Here is a 23,304-nt window from a genome sequence, read left to right on the forward strand (position 1 = left end):
ACAAGGCATAGAGGGACGGGCTTATAAACTGGTGTGAGCGCCCTTCGGTTGGCGAGGTGGGACTAAACACTGGCCGCAACTAGGACCAGCCCTTTAGTCCCGGTTTGTGGTAGGAACCGGGACTAAAGGGTGGTGGGCCAGGAGCGTGGCCCATTGGTCCCGGTTTGTCCCACCAACCGGGACCAACGGGTCCGGACGAACCGGGACCAATGCCCCCACGAGGCCCGGCAGGCCCCTGGCCGCACGAACCGGGACCAATGCTCACATTAGTCCCGGTTCGTGACTGAACCGGGACTAATGTGAATATTGCCGTGTGACCAAAGCCCAGTTTTCTACTAGTGAGTAGGTGAGATAACTTCTGGAAGGATCGTTTTTAGTTTGTTTGCAAGCATCTTAGAAATGATCTTATAGACTACGTTGCACAAAGAGATGGGCCTATATTGTGTGATTACCTCAGGGCTCTCAACCTTGGTATTAAAACCACATTAGTTGAGTTCCAACCATCTGGTATCATCCTCTTTTTAATTGCATCAAGGACCTCATTCGTAAGCTCATCTCCTACTATGTGCCAGAATCTCTTGAAAAAGATTGCATGAAGCCCGTCGGGACCAGGGGCCTTCATATCACCGATTTGGAAAAGAGCTTTCCTGACATCATCTCTAGTAAAATCAAAAATCAAGAGATCATTCATATAGTTTGAAATAGATGATTTAATAGAGTTCAGTACAGCCGGGACAATATCCCCAGCGCTAGATGTGAAAAGGCTACCGAAATAATCTCTGATGAGCGGGCTCATGTTATCATTCCCCTCAACCCAGCCACCTGTATCGTTCCTCAACTTTTTTTATTAGATTTCTTATTCTCCTAGCTGATGCGAAGTGGTGAAAATACGCGGTATTGCGATCGCCCCATCGTAGCCAGCTAACTCTTCCCCTCTGGGCCTAATATATCTCATCTTGCTCAAGGAGATTTTCAATAAAGATAGCTAGCTCTCTTTGCTTCATTCATACCTCCTCTGATGGTGGCGTTTTCATAAGGTCATCAAGCTCATTTTGTGCCTTTCGAAGTAGACTACGGGGTTCGTTAAGTGCCCTTCGATCCCACTTGTGCAAGTCCGTGTGAACCGAGTCTAAATTTTCTCTAGCTGTTGGGCATAGCCCTTGCTGAACGGCCTTCTGCCATGCCGTCTTGACAATCTCTTCCACAGTTTCCTCTGCAAGCCAGCGAGCTTCAATTTTTTGTGTGCGGCCAGGTCTGTTGTCAGGAACCCCCGCCAGGTACTTGGTATCAAGGCAGATTGGCCTATGGTTTGATTTGCCCATCTCAAGATTAGCAAGACTCGCAAAAGGGTGCAACAACATCTAATCTGAGTTTGATACTGCCCAATCAAGCCTCTCACGAAGACCTCCACGAAACCAAGTGAATATGTCTCATGTGTATCCTATGTCCTCCAAACCACAATCAGAAAGAGCATATTGAAAAGCTTGCAACCTTGAGTGGTTGCGAGGGGCACCACCATCCTTCTCATGGGAAAACAAATCTCATTAAAGTCCCCAATACAATTCATGGTAAATTTGACTGGGCATGTAAATTAGCTAATTTTTTTAAATAATATTTTTTTCATTAATTTGAGAAATAATACGCGGATTTGAAATTTGTCAAAAATAATACAGCGTCGGGTTCCCTGTAGCCAATTGGATTCAGTCGGCTTTGCGTAAGCCGATTCGGCCCACTCGGCCACGCGATGGCCGATAGGCATGCAGTCTGCCAGGGCAAAGCCGATTGGCCTGTTGGCCGCGCCGAAGCCGACGAGTAGTGCATCCACACTGCATGGCCCATACAAGTTTGAGAAGGGGGGAAACGAAGAACTTGAGGGAACCTTTCCCCAACCCCCCGAGTCGCTCCCCAGGAGACTCCGGGGGCGCAACCGTGCCGCCGCCTAGAAGCCCTCCCTCCGGTGCTCCCTCTCCGCCGCTGCCGCCGGCATCTGTGCCGTGGTGGCGGCGGGCCCCCGCTGCCAAACGACGCCGGGGGCGGCTCCTTCTCGTGGTGGCGCTGGCGACTGTCGGACTCTGCTGGGGGGCGGGGATGGCGGCTGGCCGGCGCGGGCATGCCGGGGCGGCGGTCCCGGGGACGCGGAGGCAGGGGAGTGCGGTGGCCGGCGGTTCCCGGCGTGGGGGCTACGGGATGGCCTCGTTTCGGGGGTCCGTGCTCTCCCAGATCCGGCCAGGACGGCGGCTTCCATGGCGGGCCTCCGCGCATGGCGGGCGGGCTGGGGCGTGGCTTCTCCGGCTGGCGTCTGCGGATCCGTGGTGGTGGCGGTGTGCCACGGATCGACGGGGGCGGCGCGGCGGCGGCGCTCGAGGTGGTGCAGAGATGTCCTGGTGATGGCGGTGTTGGCCCATGGATGGTAGGTGGGTGCTGCCTGGTGGCGGAGCGGCTCCGGAAAGTGGATCCTCAGTGTGGAAGCCGGGGCGGCGGCCCCGGAAAACCATGCGGCAAGGTGGCGCGGTGGTTCGAGATCTTGGCAGCGTGTGGTTGCTGCCGGCTGATCTGTGGCTTGACGACGGCGACATGCTACTTCCCTCTCCACGGTAATGGCCCAAGGTGACAACTTTGCTCCCCCCTTCCCAGTTTGCTATGTTGCGAAGACTTGATGGACATGGTCAGGAGAAATCCGTGCACTGCCGCGGCTGCGGGCAACGACGACGCCTGTGGGCGCCGTCTCCTCCCTGGAGGCGTTGTCATGGCCATGTCCATCCCCTGATCAAGCACCGGGGGAAACCCTAGGCTCGGTTCGCCGAGCCAGGCAGCGGCGGCGCCATGGCGTCGTCCTCTCCTTGGAGACGCTGCGTGGGTGCTTGGGGTGTCTTGCGTGGAGGAGTAGCTGGTGTGGGTTGCCTCGTTTGCCTCGGCGACGCGGCTTTAGGCGCCATGTTGTCACATGTTGGTTCTTGCCGTGGGCATGGGCATCCAGGGCGCAATGTACTCCATCTTCGACGGCTCTTTTGAGATGTCTTCCTCGAGTTAGGCTAGCTCTTGTTGTTCACTTGCCGATCTCCTAGGCACTAAGAGTGAACGGTGCGTTGATCTAGTTTGGTTTGAAGGTCGTGCTCCGAGGTGTTGGATCCGGATGTGACGCGGCATGTGTGCTATGTGTTCTACATCTTCGCCATTTATGGCTTGAGTTTGGGCAGGGCAAGTAGTGTGTCGGTGTTGTCATGATGGATGTGGATGCTAACCTTTTGGTGTAGCATTGTGACGAAAGGCGTTGTATCAGTCATCTTGGCCTCTTCTTCTATGAATATATGATACGTATGCTCGTGCGTATTCTAGAAAAAAAAAGTTTGAGAAGGGGGTACGTATATGGAGCAGTTCCAAGTGCCCATCGATTGTACGAGCGCGCACCGGTTGATCAGGTGATTACCCTAGCATTACATGCATGAAAGGACCCACGTACTGGCCAGGTCGTACGTAATTTTAATACACATGTGTCCCAGTGTATGTACGTATACATGAATACGTGTCCGCCGCGAACCAATCTGTGGTTGGATAATTAGAGGGACTGTGGTATCCCCAGCCCACCAGGGTTCAAATCCTGGTGCTTGCATTTATTCATGGATTTATTTCAGGATTTCCGGCGATGCGCATTCAGTGGGAGGAGACGTTCCCGTCGACGACGAGGCGTCTACAGTGACTTCGTAAATCTCAAGATAATATGCCGGGGGTAGAGTGTGCGTGTGTGCGTTCATAGGGGTGAGTGTATACGCGTGTGTATGAGCGCTTGTGTATGTACAGATGTTAAAAAAAAGAATACGTGTCTGCCTCGCCGGTTCATACGATGTCTCGAATACTCAAATACCAGCAAATACGTACGCACTTGTGGCCAATTATCCGATCGATCAATGGTGTGCCGTGCACTGCTTGAATGCTCGTGCGTGCGCAACGAATGAAAAGATAAGCATCAACACATTTATCTTAAAACCAGCTTCGCGTGCATATCTCTTCCAAAAAGATCGGGCCGGCCGGCGCTGGCGCGTGACGAGCGCCCAGTGTGCCATGCAGAGTGGATGCACCACCCGTGGGATTCGGTGCGGCCAACAGGCCTGCCTATCGGGCATCCGAGTGGGCCTAATCGGTTTACGGAAAGCCGACTGAATCCAATCGCCCACAGGGAACCCGACCCTGTATTATTTTTAAAAATATTTAAATTCACGTATTATTTCTCGAATTAATGAAAAAATGTATTATTTAAAAAAAATAGTTGTAAATCACGTAGCATACAGTATGTATGTTCTTTGTTTTCCCAGCTTGGTTCACCATATATACCCGTGAGCCTCCACATGTCACCATTCATCTCTTCCACTGAAACATCGATGAAATCTAAGGTGGTAGTTCGGGAGTAGATCCTAACCTCCTTCTTCCAGACCATGAGCAATCCACCTTTCCTTTTGACGATACTAGATGCACCATCGGGACGAAGGCTATGTGGGGAGAACATTATTCCATCTTCAGAGAGCCGTCGCCGCCTCACCTTCCTGAGCAGGGCACAAACCCTAAACAAACGCAAAGGGACACCTAAAAATGGAGCTGGAGCCCTCCCACCGGCAAGAACCGAGATCCACCATGCCCCCATGGCCTAGGGCCAAAGCAGACGGGTAGACCCACGGTGGCGCCGACAGGAGGCGAGCTTCCTTCAATCTAAGAGAATAACATCGTATGTCATCAAAAAATGTGTGCATTTATGTACAGCTATGTTCATCCCTTCAATCGAAGATCATTTATCATCTGTTGTGAAAATGTTTTCACCATGATGAAACAATTGCATTTACAGTTTGATCACGTAGAAAACACACAACTGAATGACGTGGTACACCAGACACGACATCTGAAAAAACAAACATATAATTTAAGAAGAAAACACTAATATACCCAGAAGAACTTAGTTAACACTCCAGTCGTGCTAGCCTGTCAAGAGCCAAAGATAGCGCCTCTGGAAGAAGGGGAGATCTGCACAGCAGGTAAGTTGCATTCTAAAAAATTGTTAGGTCATTTATATCATGACTAATTTTTGATGTCCGTTGTACTGCCATGATTGAAGTGAATAGATCAAACCTTTTCTTACAAAAAGAAAAAAAACAGCGATATGAGCAAGCGATGCTGCCTAACATGGGGCCTCTCCTTTTCTTACAAGTCACCATCACCATTAGCCACTTATGTAGCAAGTGAGCAGCCCCAGCCTGTTGCAGATCCTAGCTTGATTTTGAAGCTTCAGCTTGGTAAAGTTATTAACTCTTTTGTATCATCTAAAAGAGAGTGAGGAATCGCTGTCGTGCAACTACACTATCAACGACCGCGATTACAACATGGGTACTACCTTATCAATAGTACATATCCTCAGTGGGCGGCGTTCGTGAACACCATCTCTGACCCCAAGGCAAAAAACAAAGCCGGTATGTAACAACGCAAGAAGCAGCTATGAAGGATGTGGAGAAGGCATTCAAAGTGCTTCAAGCTCGTTGGGGAACTGTTCGTGAAGCTGGAATGATGTGGGAATCAGAGACTTTGTGGCTGCTGATGATATGTTGTGTTATTTTCCATAGTATGATCGTCGATGACAAGGGTGATGGGGTAGCCCAAACTAATAATTTTGAAATGCCTGGGGAATAAGTCCACATCCTGAAAGAACAAGATGCAGACAAGCTTATGAATTTTCTGTAGATGGATCGGAATCTTCGAGATCATCAGATGCAGCTACTCAGTGATCTTATGGAGCATATGTGGACCCATAGTGGAAATCAAAGAACTGATGTTTGAATTGTGCGCTTTAAATAAATTTTACGTTCGAACTATGTATTTCGCTACCAAAAGATATTATGTACGTCTGACATTCACGTGTATAATGAACGTGCATGGATTTGCATGAATTTGAGGGTTCAGATTTGAAGTGTGTAGCTGTCACGCACGACATATGAGGGGCTTTCCGGCGCGGCTCGCAAGCCTACCCGGGCACGTCCGCGGACGTATAAGGGGCATGATTTACCAAGTACGATTGTAGATGCTCTCAAGTACCACACCGGTCGCGAATTCAACGGCGGATGCGTTGTCTGCTCAGACTGTGAGCATGGTCACGTTGTTCTCACCGACGTGGATCTCCAACATTATGCAGCGGGGAGGCGGCCCTTGCAGGGTCTATCAGGAAATAGCGGGGCGATTGAAGGGGTTTTTCCCACTCGCCCCCCATTGGAAAGCTCTAGTCAAGACGTCCTTTGAGCAGTGCCTACACACCGGGTGCGTCGCCGCGACAGAGAGGTTGCATGAGAGACGATCGTACGGCTTGTACCATCGGCTGTGCGTTGACAAAAAAGAGATATAAAATGTAGTCAACATTGAGAATGAGGCAGCAAGAGATGAACAGGGCATGGCTACTACACTTACCCCCGTGGATCAAGTGGGCCCCTCGAGAACGAGGATGTGTCAAAGGCTCCGAGCAACATCGCTCCGATCAAGAGCGCCTCCATCATCCTCACTTCAGCAGCGACCCGCATCCTCAACATTGAAAGTTGTGAAAAGTTCCAAAAAAGTCCATGACATAGAGGTGTACCAAAAAAACGTCTACGTTTGGATCCTTTGAAATTAATTAGGGGCAGAGCTTTCCTGTGAGGAGGGGGGCATGCCCCCCCTCCCACCCTCAAATAAAAAACCTCAAAACATGTCTATGTAAATCTATACACCTAATGATAAAGGGGCTATTGCTTCTTGTGATATGTCACGGAAATTGCCCCTAAAGTTACAAAATATTACCCACCAATGCAACTTATAAGTGATAAAATAAACATTTCACGCATGGGAATTCCCCGCCTGGGCCGTCCCATGCGGTAGAGACCTCCTATACTGTGCTCTGCACGTTGAGGGAAGACGCAGCGCCTCCGTTTGGGACTTCAAAATAATTTCTTTTTTTTCAAATTTTATTTTATTTTATTTTCCTTTTGTTTTTTCCTTAATTTAAATAATTTGGGACTTCAAAAAGTTCTAAAAATTAAAAAAAGAACATGAGAAATTTGAAATAAAATGTTTGTGGATTCAGAAAATGTTTGCAATTTTGTCGGAAAATGTTTTCTTATTCAAAAAATGTTCCAAATTATGAAAACAAATATTCAGGAAATAAGAAATGGTCATGCTTTTTTAAAAAGTTCATATATTAAACAACATTAATGAAACTGAACAAAATTTCACCAATTCCATAATTTTCATGAATGGAAAAATGTCCTAAAAATAAAAAAAAACTGTTCATGACTTACAAAATAGTTTATTCATTCATAAAATGTTCGCTGATTCAAAAAATGATCGTTAATCAAAAAATATTCGTGAATTTGGAAAATTGTTCTACCAATTTCCAAAAAAAGTTCGGTCATTCTAGAAATGCTCGTAGATTCAAGAAAAATGTTTAAATAAATGTTCACATTTTTTAAAAATGTTTGTAAATAGTAAAAAATGTTCATGAATTCAAAAAATGTTCTTGATTTTAGAAAACAATCCAAAAAAATGTCTGCAAATAGTATGAAGTGTTCAATAATTTGAAAAATGTTCACGATTTCAAATATGTGCACGAGTTTAACAAAATGGTCATGATTTCACGAAATGGAGAGTGATAGTGTATCTTGGTGGTGCAGCAAAATGTGGTCATGGCCATTGAAGATTATGATTTTTTTTCTCCCGTTGCAACGCACGGGCCCTTTTGCTAGTCATTTATAACATGCTTAAATTTCTTGAATCTTAAGCATATTGTCTCTAGCTTGGCATCTCAAGATTTTCTTTGAAGCTCCTTAATTGCTTGGACTTCCTGATTAACCACGGGCTATGGGCATCTCCTATAAGTCCAGAGGACAAAACTGCACACCAGTCTATTGTACAGGTGGTAGCGGCGCATGTGTGACACCTCAATTTTTGGCCCTTTCTTTTTCTTTTGGTTTTCTTTGATCTTTGATTTGGATTTCTTCTGTCTAGCTTTATGGTCTTGAAACCTAGGAAGACCATCTCTTTTCCCCCCTCTCAAGTGATTCATCACTCTCAAAATCCATCCCAAGATCATGTCATTTTCACCCTAGCCCAACCCTAATCTTTATTTCTTGGAAATATTTTTTTTCTATTAAAGGAATAACCCTGTTTCCCCTAGGTTGTGAAGCAACCTATATTTCTGTCATTCCCAAAATTTCCACAAAATTCCCATAATTCCTTTGGACCATTTGGACCTTGGATATGTAAAAATATTCAAGATTACATGCTCATGGTGAGCACACCATCCAATCTTTGCTTTTGGTCATATTTTTTTAGTTTGTGAAGCAACTATATTTTATATTGCTCTATAATTTTTGAACTTTACCAGAACATTCTCCCACCTATATAACTTCCCTCCACAAATTTTGAGCTCATTTCATCTATCCAATAATTCTCAAGAATTTTCCCAAGTTTCTGTCTAGTGGGAAGCATTGTGAAGGAAGTGCCATTTTTATTTATCCAAATGGTATGAAATTTTTACGGTGCCTTCCTATGCCCAAAACACCATCCTCCACCAAATTTTGGCTCGATCCATCACAACATTTAAGCACAGCTCCATTTTTCCATTTTCTGTCCAGTGGGGTTGTTTGTGAAGCAAGTGCTATCTAGACACTCCAATTGAGCTAAAACTTTGCCAAAGCGATCACCTTAGCAGACGACCACACTAAAACCAAAAATCAAACTCAATGGACTTGTGCATTGCTCTCACCACTAATCAAACACCCTACTACTGATTAGTGTTAGTGCCAAGTTCAGCCACCTCTTTTGTCTCTGCTGTTGTCTCTTTATACCTAGAAGCTACCTAGGGTGTGCCCAACCTTCCAGACATACTTGGGCCCCCAAAATCACTAGTTGAGGAGTACTCGTTGCAAAGATCACTCCAACTTCCCCAGATTGCGACAAGTGGCGCGCTGCATGTGCGTCACTTGTCGCAACCTGGGAGTTTTCCCTTTTTTCGTAGATCCATTTATTCAAAATGTTTTATCTCTTAAACGTGCGTCCAAATCTCGAACCGCTTTCACCATTGGATTCCTCGTGTCGAGATCTTCAAAACTAGATCCCATGTTGATAGGCTTTGACGAACATTTTTTCACGAAAAAAACCAGATGAAAAAACCGAACCGGGAGCACGGGTTTCTTCCCTTTCCGCAAGAGGCATGCCCGTGCCTCTCACGAAATCACAACTGTGCCTCTCGCGGAAGCAAGACCGTGACTCTCGCGAAAGAAAAAAAAAGAAAAAACGCATTTTTTTTCGTTTCCAAGGAGGCACGACAGTGACTCTCGCGAAAGCACAACCGTGCGTCTCGCGAAAGCAAAACCGTGACTCTCGCGAAAGAAAAAAACAGAAAACGTGTTTTTTTCCGTTTCCGAGAGGCACGGCCGTGACTCTCGCAAAAGCACAACCGTGTCTCTCGCGGAAGCAAAACCGTGACTCTCGCAAAAAAAAAACAGAAAACACGTTTTTTTTCGTTTCCGAGAGGCACGGCCATGACTCTCGCGAAAGAAAAAAAACAGAAAACGCGTTTTTTTTCCGTTTCCGAGAGGCATGGCCGTGACTCTCGCGAAAGCAAAACCGTGCCTCTCGCGGAAGTAAAACCGTGACTCTCGCGAAAGGAAAGAAAGGAAACAGGTTTTTTTGCGCAAATTTTTTTTTCAATTTTTTTTATCAAAAAGCTAGGAAAGACCGGTGGAAAACAAAAACGTCAAAAAAACCCGGGAAAAAACCCGTTAAAAAGCCGAGAACGCGGGCGGACAAATAAAAAAACAAAATTCAGAGGGAGCACCCAGAGCGCGGCACATGGCGAATGGCTAAGAGCGCGCCAAGTGGCGCTGATCGTTGCGAGGCTTCCAAAGGAGCGCTCGTTAATTAGTTGTTCTCGCGTGCCCCTCTACGTTCGTAAATTTTTTTCATTCTGCCGGCGTGGGGCTCTAACTGGGCCGCAGCCCACAAAGGCTGAGCTGTGGCATCTCTGCCCACATCGCAGCCGTCCATTCGTCACCGATCCAACCGTCCATTGCCCGTTCGCGCGGATCGACGGCCCCACACTGCCCCCTTCCCGCGCCGTTTAAATATCTGCCCAAACCCGTCGTCCAAACTCAACGCACTCCCGCCTTCTCAAATCTCCCATCGCGCCAAATCTCTCCGCACCTCCTCCTACCAGAGCCACCGCCGCCATGGACGCCTCACCCACCGGCGCCGTCTCCAAGGCGAAGAAGTACGTGGTGGGGCGCAAGCTGGGCGGCGGCCCCAGGAAGAAGGCGGTGGCGCGGTCCGTCAAGGCCGGGCTGCAGTTCCCTGTCGGCCGCATCGGCCGCTTCCTCAAGAAGGGCCGCTACGCGCAGCGCGTCGGCATGGGCGCCCCCGTCTACCTCGCCTCCGTCCTCGAGTACCTCGCCGCCGAGCTGCTCGAGCTCGCCGGGAACGCCGCCAAGGACAACAAGAAGTCCCGCATCATCCCGCGCCACCTGCTGCTTGCCATCCGGAACGACCAGGAGCTCGGCAAGCTGCTCGCCGGCGTCACCATCGCGCATGGAGGCGTGCTGCCCAACATCAACCCCGTGCTGCTCCCCAAGAAGACGACGGAGAAGGAGCCCAAGTCGCCCAAGAAGGCCGCCAAGTCCCCCGAGAAGGCTTAGTCGATTACTGTCCAGTGCTTCGTAGTAGAATTAGTGATCGCTGTTTAGGTAATGGTGTCGATGTAGTAATGTTCTGTTCTGCTTTAAGAAAAATGTCAGAAATCTCTCTGACTTGCAGTAAATTCTTTCTCTGTTGTCCGTCCGTCTGTTCATGATTTTGCATTGTTATATGGAGTTTTGCATCTGCGGGGTGGGACGAATTGTTGTATTTACCAATTGTTTGTCTGACAAATTCACCTGGCGTTGTTTAATAGTAAGTCAGTTGCAAGCTGAAGGAGCCGTGGAGCATCCCCAACCTGTATTTTACCTGTCACATAGTATGATTTCAGGTTCAGACATTCGTGTATGTCAAGTAATACCAAATCCCAGCGTTCATGATTTCTGTCGGCCTGTTCATGATTTTGCAATGCTATGTAGTTTTACATCTGTGGTGGGATGAATCCCCCGTATTGTGTTTACTGCTCATTGAATCTGACATATTCACTTGGTCTGGTTACTAGAAACTCTTAAAAGTCAGAGTTGCAAGATGAGAAGAAGCCAAGGAGTATCCCCAACCTGTATTTTACGTGTTGCTGCGTAGTATGAGGTCAGGTTCAGATATTTGTGTAAGCCAAGTACCACCAAACCAAATTTCCAGCTTATCTAGCTAAAAAATCATATTCCTCTAGTGGGTTATGTCACCCGAGATCACTACATTCTAGAACACGTACTATGTTGCTTGATGATGACTGAATAAGTTCAGTTGCACATCTCTGAAACAAATACAGAGAGAAAGAGGACCCATTCCTGATAGCCTACAGTTGCTGGGGTTATGGGAACTTAGAAAGGCCTCTAGCTGATGAGACTTAAGTGACTAATTTTCTTAATAATAACATGCACTTTCACGATTTCCACACATTTGCTCGTCGTTTTTGTCAAAAATATTGGCTGCCTGTATGATGCACTGCTGTTGTATATTCTAGTGCCTGCGATCTGTTTCATACTACCATTACATTAATATATACCGTAAAATGTTATTTTGTTCAACAAAAAGTAATCCCTTAAAACATTCGTTTTCTCTTTGGATGATCCTCTGTTTATTTGTCCTTTAAGCATGTTGTTTTCTGGAGTGTCCATGGAAAAATGGGCAGTAGTAACCACACTGTCTAAGCATACAGTAACTGATGCATCACTCTTGAATGCCCTAGATCTGTTCAAGGGCCAGTGTTAGCAACTTGTTACCGAATTCATAATATTTGTCGCCGCTGCTAGAAGGTTTGTACCACAAGGAGCAGATCCAAAAGGCTGCCAAAGTTTCTAAATGTCACTGCAAATGAATTTCAGCCTTACCAGCTCCAGGGAGGCGCTTGATATACTAATTCAAGGGAGTTGTACACTTGTATGGCCGGAATGATATGTGACACTATCAGGATGAGTTCATTAGTGGTTTGCACCGGCTCTTGTTGCACATTTTCAACTTAGAACACAGTTATGCAAGCACCACACAGTTTTCCCAGCTTGTCCACATTACAGATTTGAGAATTCCTACGCAAAAGCGATGAACATTCTTTTTGCGGTGGGAGCTATGCACAATTTGACGTCTCAGCATACAGATCCTCACATGAACCTTCTACAAAGTGCTAGATCTGAAAACAATACAGCTCCAGGTCCACAACAACATATTCGAATGTAATAGCACTATAGCATACTCGTACAATCACCTAGAGGTGGAGCTATGCACCGGTGTGTGTGTGTGTGTGTGTGTGTGTGGGGGGGGGGGGGGGGGGGGATCGCCCAGTCTTATCTTTATTTTATTTTTGAAATGAGAGGGGTTTGAAGTACCTCACAGGGACATACAACTAAGAAGGGTTCTAGAAAAAGTTTCCCTATTACATCTTTCCAGCCGCAGGGTAAAGAACACATGACATGCGCAGATAAGCCATTGAAATCATAGCATGCAAGACGTTCTCCCTACCAGATATCAGCCACTCCAGCTATCGTAAGCAATTTCCCTCTTCGACGATCTAAAAGCCTTAAGCACCAGAGAAGAAGAGCACCCTGGGCGCCTGTACATAGAATTTTCTATTGCCTGATCATTGCCCCCACCAGATCCAAGACACAACGTATACTTTGCCATTTTCGCCCCTGAAAGACAAAATCGTTGCGCAAAAGCCATAAGCTCCACAAGGTAGCAGAAGTAGCAGTGTTAACCGCCTCTCGAGACTTTTTTGCTTCCGAAAAGAAGATAAAGACATAAAGGAATCAGGTACATAGATACCAAAAGACTCAGCAATAATTGACCAAATCTCCTTAGTAACAATACTCTCAAAGAAAATATGTTGAATGGATTCAGGCTCACTGCAAAACACACATGACAAATCAACTACATGTCTTCTCTTGGCCAGGTTATCCCTTGTTAAACTTTTGTTATTAAACATCAGCCAAAAGAAAACATGAATGTTTGGGGGAACTATAATTTTCCAAATAAAATCTTTGGTGTCAGAAGAAATTCCACCAAAGTTAATCATCTTGTTGAAAGAGTTGATAGTGAATGGCTAGAAGGCTCAAGAGCCCAAAAATGTCTATCTACATTAGATGAAGGAGCAAAATGCTTTACCAAATTCACCAAACTAAACCAACTAGCCATAGTAGGATCATCAAAACACCTCCTAAAAGTAAGGTGTAGGCATTCACCATCCCACACTTGAGCAAGTGTAGCATCTTGCTGTTAGCAGATATCAAACAGATCCTAGTATAGAGTTTTCAAAGAGCATTCCCCAATCCAAATATCATGCTAGAAGGCAATATTTTCCCCATTCCTAGGAGGCCGTCTATACAAATCTTTGCAGCATCAAAAGTCCTTAAACACTCTTCCAAAAAGGAGAGCCCAGGCCAGGGTTGGCCCAAAAATTGTTGTGTTTATTAGATGTATATTTATAACAAAGGAGTTTCTTCAAGTCATTGTCTAAACCATCATAGAATATTTTCCCCTGAGAAGCAAGCAATGCCATATTAAACTCTTTGAGATTGGGGACCCCCATACCTCCAAATTCTTTCTTCCTGGAGATAAGCCCCCACTTAGACAAGTGATATTTATGGATATCCCCCATGTTGCCCCAGAAAAATGAGACATTTGGGAGGAAATGGCCTCAATGGCCCATTTAGGGGATTTCATAATGGACATGCGATAAGTAGGGATACTTGCAATACAAGTGGTTAAAAGAATTAGTTTGCCCCTCTAGGAGAGATTTTTACCAAGCCAACCAGCAATATTTTTTGATGATTTTGTCTATTATAGGTTGGAGGTCTTCCCTCCTAAGTTTTTTAAAATGTAGGGGGACCCCCAAATATTTAAGTGGGAACTCCCCAAACCGAGAGCAAAAAACCCGAGCAAATTCCTTGGACATGGCATCAGAAACATGGATAGTATGCATATCAGTTTTTTGGAAAATGATTTTCAAACCATAAAGTTTCTCAAAACAAGTCAAGATCCATTTCAAATTCCTAGCATAATCTAAAGAATCCTGGAGAAACAGGATAGTATCATCAACATATTGTAAACTAATTACCCCACCAGGGATAGCTTGAGGTAGAAGCTCACCAATCAACCCATGGTTGACAGCTTTAGATAGCATTTTAGAGAACACATCAGCCACCAGCTGGTTGAACAACAGAGGTGAATGAGGGTCACCCTACTTCAGCCCTCGCCCCCCCTCCCCCGCCACAAAATGCCTGCCATTTGTATCATTAATCCTAACCTGGAATGTACCTTGTTTAAAGTACTATAAATCCACCCAATCCATTTCTCACCAAAGCCCCTAGAAAGGAGCATTTTCTTCAAAAAGTCCCAACTCACCCTATCATAGGCTTTCTCATAATCAAGTTTGAAGATCAAACCGCTAGACCCAAACCTATGAACATCCTGAATAACCTCACGAGCCATTACCACACTTTCAAGGATAAATCCCCCTTTAATAAATGCAGTTTGATTAGAAGAAATGAGTCTGTCACATAAAGGGGAAACCCTAGTAGCCATAGCTTTGGAAATTTTTTGACAGCACAATTGCTCAAACTAATAGGTCTAAAGTTCTTCATGTCCTTCATGGGAAACTTTAAGGATAAGGGTAATAATGTCAAAGTTGAGTCTATATACATCGAGCACCCCATTCTCAAAATCCCTAACCAACTACATGAAATCATCCCTAATCAGGTCCCAAAAGGTCTGATAAACCAGAAAATAAAGGCCATCAGGGCCAGGGGCACCATTGGCATAAGAGCTCATGATAGCTTGTTAACTCTCACCCTCAGAAAAGGATCTCTCTAAATTCTTCCTCAGCATCAGTGACCATTTCTCCCTAGGACCAAAACTCAGCATCTAGATGGATGTCAGGTTTAGGTTCAAAGGCAAAAAATCTTTGTAGAATGAGGTAGCAACATCCAAGATGTCAGTTGTGGATGTCCCAACACCTCCAGGACCCACCAACTCAGGAAGGTGATTTTTCCTGTGCCTATGGTTAGCAAGAGCATGAAAATAGGCATTATTACGATCACCTTCCAAGATTTTCCTATCTCCGGATCTCTGCCAAAAGGCACTGTCTTCATTTTTCTAGATAACATCTAAATCACTTTTGATCTTTTTCATCCTATCAAAATTAGCCACAGATAATTGCTGGGACTCAGATAAAATGTCCAAAATATCAAACTCCATAAGGAGAGCCTTTCTTTTTTCTTAATGGAAGCTTCCACATTAATATTCCACCCCTTAGTTTTCTTTCCAAGGATTCTGGTTTTAGCAGCCAGTTATCAATGGAAGACTCAGATGAAGAAACAAAATTCCTAACCATCTGGTCAAAGCCAGGTTGAGAGAGCCACCATTTCTCAAACCTAAACATCTTAGGGCAAGAGAACCTCCTAGGCCCAGTGTCCAATACCAGTAGGGTATGATCACTTCCAACCCTAGGAAGAGGAGTGAGAGAAGACAAAGGGAAATGGGAGTCCTAGTCCACAGAAGTGAACGCCCTATCAAGGACAACAAAAATGAGATTATCTTGGTTGTTGGACCAGGTGAAGCTTTTGTTGGAAACATAAATTTCCAAAATCCCCCACCTATTTACCCAATCATTGAACATCAAAGTAATTTGCTGATTAACGAGCCCACTACTTTTATCAGAATCACTTCTAACCAAATTAAAATCCCACACGACAAAATGGGATAGGTAGGAGTGTCCATAATATCATGAAGTTCTGCAATAAAGTCCATCTTAAATTCTAGGTAAGTAGACCAATAAACCACCACTAAGTGCCAAATAAAACCATAATTTTTATTCTTGATAGTAGCCTTAATGGAAAACCTATTATTAAGAAAACCAATAGCCTCAAATAAATCTTTCCGAGACCAAGTAAAATGCCACCAGCAGCATTGACATCAGGTAAGAAATGCATGGTAAAATTACCCATCTATCTAAAGCCTTGAGGATACCCTTAGTATTAATAACTTCCCTCTTAGTGTCTTGGGAACCAATGAAATCAAAATTAGTTTTAGCAATGGTGTCACATAGGCACTGAAATTTACCAGGTTGACCAAGATCCCTAATATTCCAAATAATACCTATCATAATTAGGATATTTTGAATGAGTGAGACAAGCCACAAGGCTTAAATTTAGTAAGGACAAGAGGAGTTTCCCCTAAAACATCAGCAGTGCCCACTGGTTTAAGACAACCTAACTGGAGTCCCAACTAACTCTACTTGATCTACTTCTAAACAATCACGTAGGACAATTTCAGGATTATTACTGGCAAAAGCCGGACATGTTTCTTGTTCTCTAACGTTCAAATCCTCAATAATAGCATGCTTACTAGTCTCATCATTACCAGTTACCAAATTAACTTTACTAGCCTACTCACACAAAGAGGAAGGGTCAACAGTAGAGAAAGATTTACCTTTGAATGTTTTTGGGATCTCCAGGTTTTGCTTCCTCTTGTATGCATCAGCTTTCACCATGATGTTCACATTACCATGTCTCCTAGTGAAAGGCTTCTGGGCCAAGACTGCCCCCACTTAGGATTCTTGGAACGGACAGGCTCACTCTCATGAACTTGGTTTAGTGAATCAATTAAATATCTCTTCAGAGTATCAGATTGCGGCATATGTATAGCTTCAGGAGGGAGAACCACAATCTGTTCTTCATTTGTCTCTTCATCATCAGATTCGACCATATCAATAGACTTCAGTAGATCCTTGCAGCACTCAATGTTCTTAGACTTCTCACCATCAGCTAACAATTTTATCCCAGTCCTCATAGGGGTACAAACCCCAGCACCCACTCCATGTTCTAAATTGCTATCAGATAAGATCATTATCTCACTCATAGGAGGAGGGGAGGTGGAACCCAGGCAAGGCACAATTTTTTTGCCAACATGAATAGAAAATGAGCCAGGAGGAAGACACTTACCAGAGGTAGCACACTCGAGAATGAAATTTTCATGTTCAGAGTCAGAATATACTGCAGTATGAGAAATAGCATCAACTGTTTTCCCAGTGGATGGGCCAGGCTTTCCATGAGAGGATATGTTAGCTTTATCTAGTTCATCAATGACCATATCACCATCATATAAGTTCTCCAAGTCACCTTTTGGGGATCCTTCACCATTTCTTTCTTGTTCTTCCTCAGCACCATCAACATCTTCATCTTCTTCCTCATCATCCTCAATATCAATCATAGAGTCAATCCCACCAACCTGTTCAAAACCTTCCACAGTAAACCCCAACAGGAACAACTTCTTCTAAGATAGTCTCATTTTCCCTTCTAAACATATATAGTTTGCCTTGTGCCCCTCACTTCCACATTTGGAATCACCAAACCGGTGATGATTATTTTTCGATCAATGGATATGCAGTTATGCCAATCAGAATATAGTAGTATTTACTAATTTCTTATTTAGAGCATCATCTCTTCCCGACTCTCTACTAGAGGTACAGTCTACAGCATGAGCTGTAGTAGAACATGCATGGAGCCTTAGATGGGCAGGTGGTTTGGGTGTTCCGAGCCTTATATGGTTGAATATAGCTATGCAGTCAGAGTGAATAGCATAAAACTACCACTTTTCGCGTTAGGGTTCCAAAAAACTATCATAAATTTGTTTTTGACTAATAATTACCAAAACCGACGTCGGCTGTTTAAAAAAAATCCAAACTGCCCGTTGCTAAGAAAATAAACCGATTTATGACACGTCGGGCCCGCATCTAAACAAACCATCTATTTGACCCTTTATTTGACTATTAACCGACATGCGGGACCCACATGTCAGTTATCTCTTCCTTTCTCTTCTCTTTCTTCCCCCTCTCCTCCTGTATCTCTCTCTCTGCACGAGCTATGGCTGCTCGAGCCCACCAGACATGCACCAGCCTCCTTCGCATGAGTCACAGTCGGCCCACTACCGGAGCTGCGAGCTACCCCTCTCCTTCCCCCGGCCGCCCCTCCTCCTCCCCTCCCCTTCTTTCTCCTGGTCGCCCCTCCCACTACCCCCTACCAAAGCCACTAGCTACCATGGCGATGAGCATAATACTGCCCGGAGAAGAGGTGGCCTCCTGCACTAGTATGAGGTGCGTGCGAAGTATGCGACCCTCGGCCTCCGGGCACGGGCCCTTGCATGGCATGCGGTGACACACTCTTCTCGGTGCACGACCTCCAAAACGGCGGCGGTGCACACCTCCATGGTGTGCACCGATGCCGCTCTGGCCGGAGAATGGCCTCCCACATGATGATGGAGGGCCAGAGCGGGTGAGGAGGGAGTAGCGCGCGGCGGTGCTTCCTGTGCCGGTTCTCGCCGGCCTCGCGGGAGAGGAGGAGGTTGGCGGCGACCCAGGCAGTGCCCCATGGCTCGCGGCAGCGTCTCCAGGTGGCGCCATGGTGCGCGACGACGACCTGATACGGGGATGGCTGGCGGGATTTTTCTAGACGGATTGCTTTTTAAAAATATTCAGGGACCCGATTGCTTTTTTAAATATTTGTAGGGGTTATTCTATAAAAATAAGCACACACTTTTTATTTTGTAAAAGAACCAAGGGGTTGAAGAAAAAAATTATATGAGTGTTTTAGAGAGTAAGAGACATTGACATGTGGGCCCCACATGTCAGTTAACTATGAAACAATTAGTTGTCTTACATGCGGGCCCCAACTGTTACAACCGTGATCAATTGTAAAACACTTGGAACTTTAGGTTTTTTGAAACAGCCGACGCTGGTTTTGGTAGGTATTACTCAAAAACAAATTTATGTAGTATTTTGGAACCTAATGCGAAGAGTGGTAGTTTTATGCTATTCACTCATGCAATCGTGATGGCCGTGGCTGCAAATAGTAGATCAAGAAAGACCGTGGAAGGATTTCATTATAACTGTCCTGAAGGAATCGATGGCCCTATTTAGGCCGGTGACACGGGCAATGGTTGGGGATGGTAGAGAGACCCTATTCAGGGAAGATCAATGGATTGATGGTGCACGTGTGGAGGACCTTCACCGACGCTATATGCTACCATCCCGCAACGCACAAGGGCTGCTCGCAGGGTTCATGATGCACATGCACTTGTCACGGGATCTTGGGAGGCTGATGTGGGTCCTAACATGGGGTTCGAAGCCCTATGCAATACATACTTCTATGGCAGCGGGTGGACCGGTTTGAATTAATAGAAGGAACCCCAGACGCCATCTCTTAGGCACGGGAAGATGATGGCCAGTTTTTGGTCCGTTTGGCATACACCGCGAAGTTTGCTGGAAGAGAGGTGGCCACAACCGCGAGTTCGCATAGAAATCTAGGGCGCCTCTTCGATGCCATTTTATTAGTTGGCTTGCCATGAAGAACAGATGCTGGACTACCGACCGCCTTGCGCAGCAAGGATTAGCACACCCTGACGCGTTCCCATTTTGTGCACAAGAGGAGACCCTAGACCACATCCTGCTGACATGTGTGTTTGCGAGGACCATATGGAGGACATTGTGCACAACTCTCGGTAGACCGGACAGGACGCCCACAGTGCATGACACTTTAAAGCTATGGTGCGTTCAGAGGGCCACCGCGCAGTACAAGCCTAAGGATCTATGGGTCCTCTTCACTCTTACACCATGGGAACTATGGAAGCATCAAAACTCAATTGTTTTTGATGGAGCATCCCCCTCTCTTGCCATGGTGGCTGCGAGGGTAGCGAAAGAAAGAAGAAGTTGGCAAGTGGCAACAGGTAGGATTGTTCAAAGGGGAACTTGACGATCTCTTCGTGGAGCTACTAAGGTGGACGAGACGCGAGTAGTTCTTATCTAGAGCAATTACGGTGGATGTGATACTATTGGCACTTGGTAGTGTGTTGCCTTGAGGTCGTCACTTGTTGATGTATGCAGTTTTATGTAACATCAACGGTGGTTTTGGGTTCTTTACCGGCCCCTCTATTCTATATAATATGATATGCACGCTGTGAGTATTCGAGAAAATAACATGCGTGGAGCATGCATTATCCTTGGGCCAAAGGAGTGCTTTCACAGAGCTTAACTTGGGGTCGTGTGCTGTCATGCTGTCTGCCGAGCTTTTGAGCTTCTAGGCTTCCGGGGTCCACCATGTTGCTTTGAGATTGGCAGGCTGCAGGAGATTGTCTTCCATTGGACGACAAGCTATTGCTGCAGCTCGAATGTCACCCTGCACCCAATTTTCGGTGACTCGATGTTGGATCGACGTGACCTGGCCATCTCAAATGCCAAAAGGACGAGTGTTGCTATACTACAATAGGTAGGTCAAAGACCATGTGTTCGGTTCCCTTGGAATTAGGGCAGAGCTTTCCTCTGTTGGAGGGGCCAAGCCCCCCACCCACCCACCCACATAGTTATAGAAATATGTTTAAGTAAATTGTTTATAACATAACTTACATATTAAGTAATGCCTAAATTTCTTATAAACTTTAAACATTTCCTTCCAGCTTGGCCCCTTAACATTTCCTTTCAAACTCCTTCATTTCTTGGACTGACCTATAGACCACAGCATGTGGGCTATCTCCTGTAAGCCAGGCCCATCATGGCGGCTAAAAAATCACAAGCCAGCAGGTCGGCCGGTACCAGCATCTGCATTCCCAAATAAAACAAAACGTAGTTAGCTCATGCACCCCAGCAACAGAAATGATGTAGTAAAGAATTGAACAAGGGCTACTCCACTTACTCCCATGGATTGAGAGGATCCCTCAAAAAGCAGCAGCTTCAGGCCTTGTTCTGTTCGTCAATCCTCTCCCCATGGGGATGAATTGGATTGGACCGAGATTTTTTTTTTGACTTACAACGCTTAATGCCCCTCAATCCGCTTGTTCGATAAACAACCCCCCCCATCGTAAATGCGATAAACAACACCCTCGTCCTATTCCTCACTTCAACGATGTTCATCTCGATTGAAATCTAGTGAGGGTGGAAGCGAGTGAGGGACGGATTTGATGCCATTTCCAAGGAGGGTGTGAGTTCCGTTTTTCGAAAATGAGGATGATCCTGGCCTCTTCATCAAAAGATGCACACAACTCATTATAAAGGGAAACAATGTAGTGTATACCTATAGCCTACACACTATGCGATCGATACAATCATCTTGTAAAAGACCAACTCTCTAGCTAGTTTCTTATGTTTCTTTCATTTCACAAAACATAGTAGCTTATTTCAGAACATTTGCTGCAGTAGACTAAACATCCACTACAATTCTTTGTTAGGCTTGTTTCTCTTTTCATTGTCATACCGGTTGTGATATTAAGCATTCACATTATTTTCCTTTTTGCTCCGCTTGTGAGCTGTAATCTACTTCGAGACTTTTTAATAAGATGGCTGCATGCATCGTTCCGATGCAGAGGCTGGGGCAAGCCTCCTTTTCCAAAAAAAGGGTTTGTTTCTCTTTTGAATGTTTGTTGTATTCCTTCTTAAGCCAAAGCAGGGTCGGTACGTACATAGCTGGTTACACATAAGCAGTGCTATACTACTCTGCTGCTCTAGTCGCTTGAGTATATGTTGACCAGTCGATGCATGCATACCAGTCCCTTGCGTCAACGCCTCATTCTGTCTTAGCCCCAGTGCCACACGAGTTGTAGTCCGCAAACGAAAAAGAAGCCACGTACGACAACAAGGAGCTAGACCTCCACGTCTGGGGGTGGCGGCTCCTCTGGCCTCACAACAAGGAGCAACGCAATTAATCATCCTTGACCAACACTCTCTGTTTTGCATCAACTACAAATGAACACCTCAAGCAGTTGCTTAATGCTTATTTTCCTTGGAAATTATCATCCTAGCTGCTTGGGCTATTTGGAACACTTGAAATGACTTTACCTTTAAAGGCATTCCTCCTAACCTCTAGGCCCGTAGGAAAATATTTAAGGAGGAACTAAAGTGGATCATCTTCAGAGCCAAACAACAGGAATATAACAACTTTGAGAATTGGGTTAAGGCTTTTAGATAGAGGTTTTCCTTGTTGTTGTATATTTATACCTGTATACTTTTCTTTTCCTTTGTTTGTCTTTGTTCTTTGAACATTGTATTATTTATTTGAAAATCAATAAAAAAATATATGCAGCATCGTCCTGTTGTTACCCCCCCCCCCCCCCCCCCCCCAAAAAAAGAGGAACATTTGGATTGGCTCTAACACACTGCACAACATAATGTAGTTGGTATACTTCTTAGCCCCACTCCAAATACCTCGCGCCTGAAACGCTTCTCTCATCGAACAAGTTGCTATTGAGGGGCTTGTGAACCCCACTTACCTCCTAAATCTGAAGTAATAGCTCGACCAACCTAACCCAGCCATATATACACCTCTTTCATCAGTACTCTCACATGGTCATGCTTTGAAGTGTCCACACCCTACACATCACAGTTTTAATCTCAATATATAGTTATTGTCGATCATGTCACTAAAAAGATAGATAGTCGAGCTAGAAGATCAGTAAACAGGAAAATCATAGTTTTTGGGAGAGTATGTATGGGCTTGCTATAAATATGAATGTTGATGATTTTGAGAAAGGGAGGGCGTTAGTAAGAATTTCATTAGAAAGACCAGATGGACCAGTAAGTTGTTGATGCCAGATCCAAACAAAATCAAACTTCGATGTTTGTTGAATACATTAAATTTCCAAGGATGTCGCTAGTTTCAACACATAGAACATATAGGGGTTGATCAAGGTACTGCAAAAATATGCATTGGTTCGATAGCAACATGTTGAATTTCCTTTGGCTTCAATGATCAATTTGGGTATGATGTAGGTATGGTCCATGGCGAAGGTATGGTCCAGTCGACAAAAGGCGTCACCACGTCAGGGGGTGGTGGCTAGTGGGAGAGACAACCCGGTGGTGTAGGGAAGATAGCAGTAGTGGACAAGAATTTGGGCCATAGAGAAATACAGTGTGAATTGAAAAATATGAGAAGTATTCATGTGAAACGTACAACAAATGAGTATAACAGGCATTTTTGGATGGAATTGGAGGAGTAAATAGCATAAAACTACTACAATTCGTGTCAGGGTTCTAAAAAATTACTTGATTTTTTTCCGCTGGTAACTACCAACACAGGGGTCGGCTGTTTCAAAAAACCCAAATTCCTCATTACTAACATTTTAAACTGGTTTCTGACA

The 23,304-nt window shown here is 45.2% G+C and overlaps 1 protein-coding gene across 1 annotated transcript; it reads left to right on the forward strand.

Annotated features, from left to right (window-relative positions):
• The first annotated feature begins 10,165 nt into the window (after positions 1-10,165).
• Positions 10,166-10,816, forward strand: LOC109744987 (probable histone H2A.5). The gene has a single exon (XM_020304125.4). The coding sequence runs from the start codon at positions 10,233-10,235 to the stop codon at positions 10,692-10,694; it is 462 nt and encodes a 153-aa protein (XP_020159714.1). The 5' UTR covers positions 10,166-10,232; the 3' UTR covers positions 10,695-10,816.
• The last annotated feature ends 12,488 nt before the right edge of the window (positions 10,817-23,304 follow it).

This window comes from Aegilops tauschii, chromosome 5 (genome assembly GCF_002575655.3).
Source record: "Aegilops tauschii subsp. strangulata cultivar AL8/78 chromosome 5, Aet v6.0, whole genome shotgun sequence".
Lineage (NCBI taxonomy): Eukaryota > Viridiplantae > Streptophyta > Magnoliopsida > Poales > Poaceae > Aegilops > Aegilops tauschii.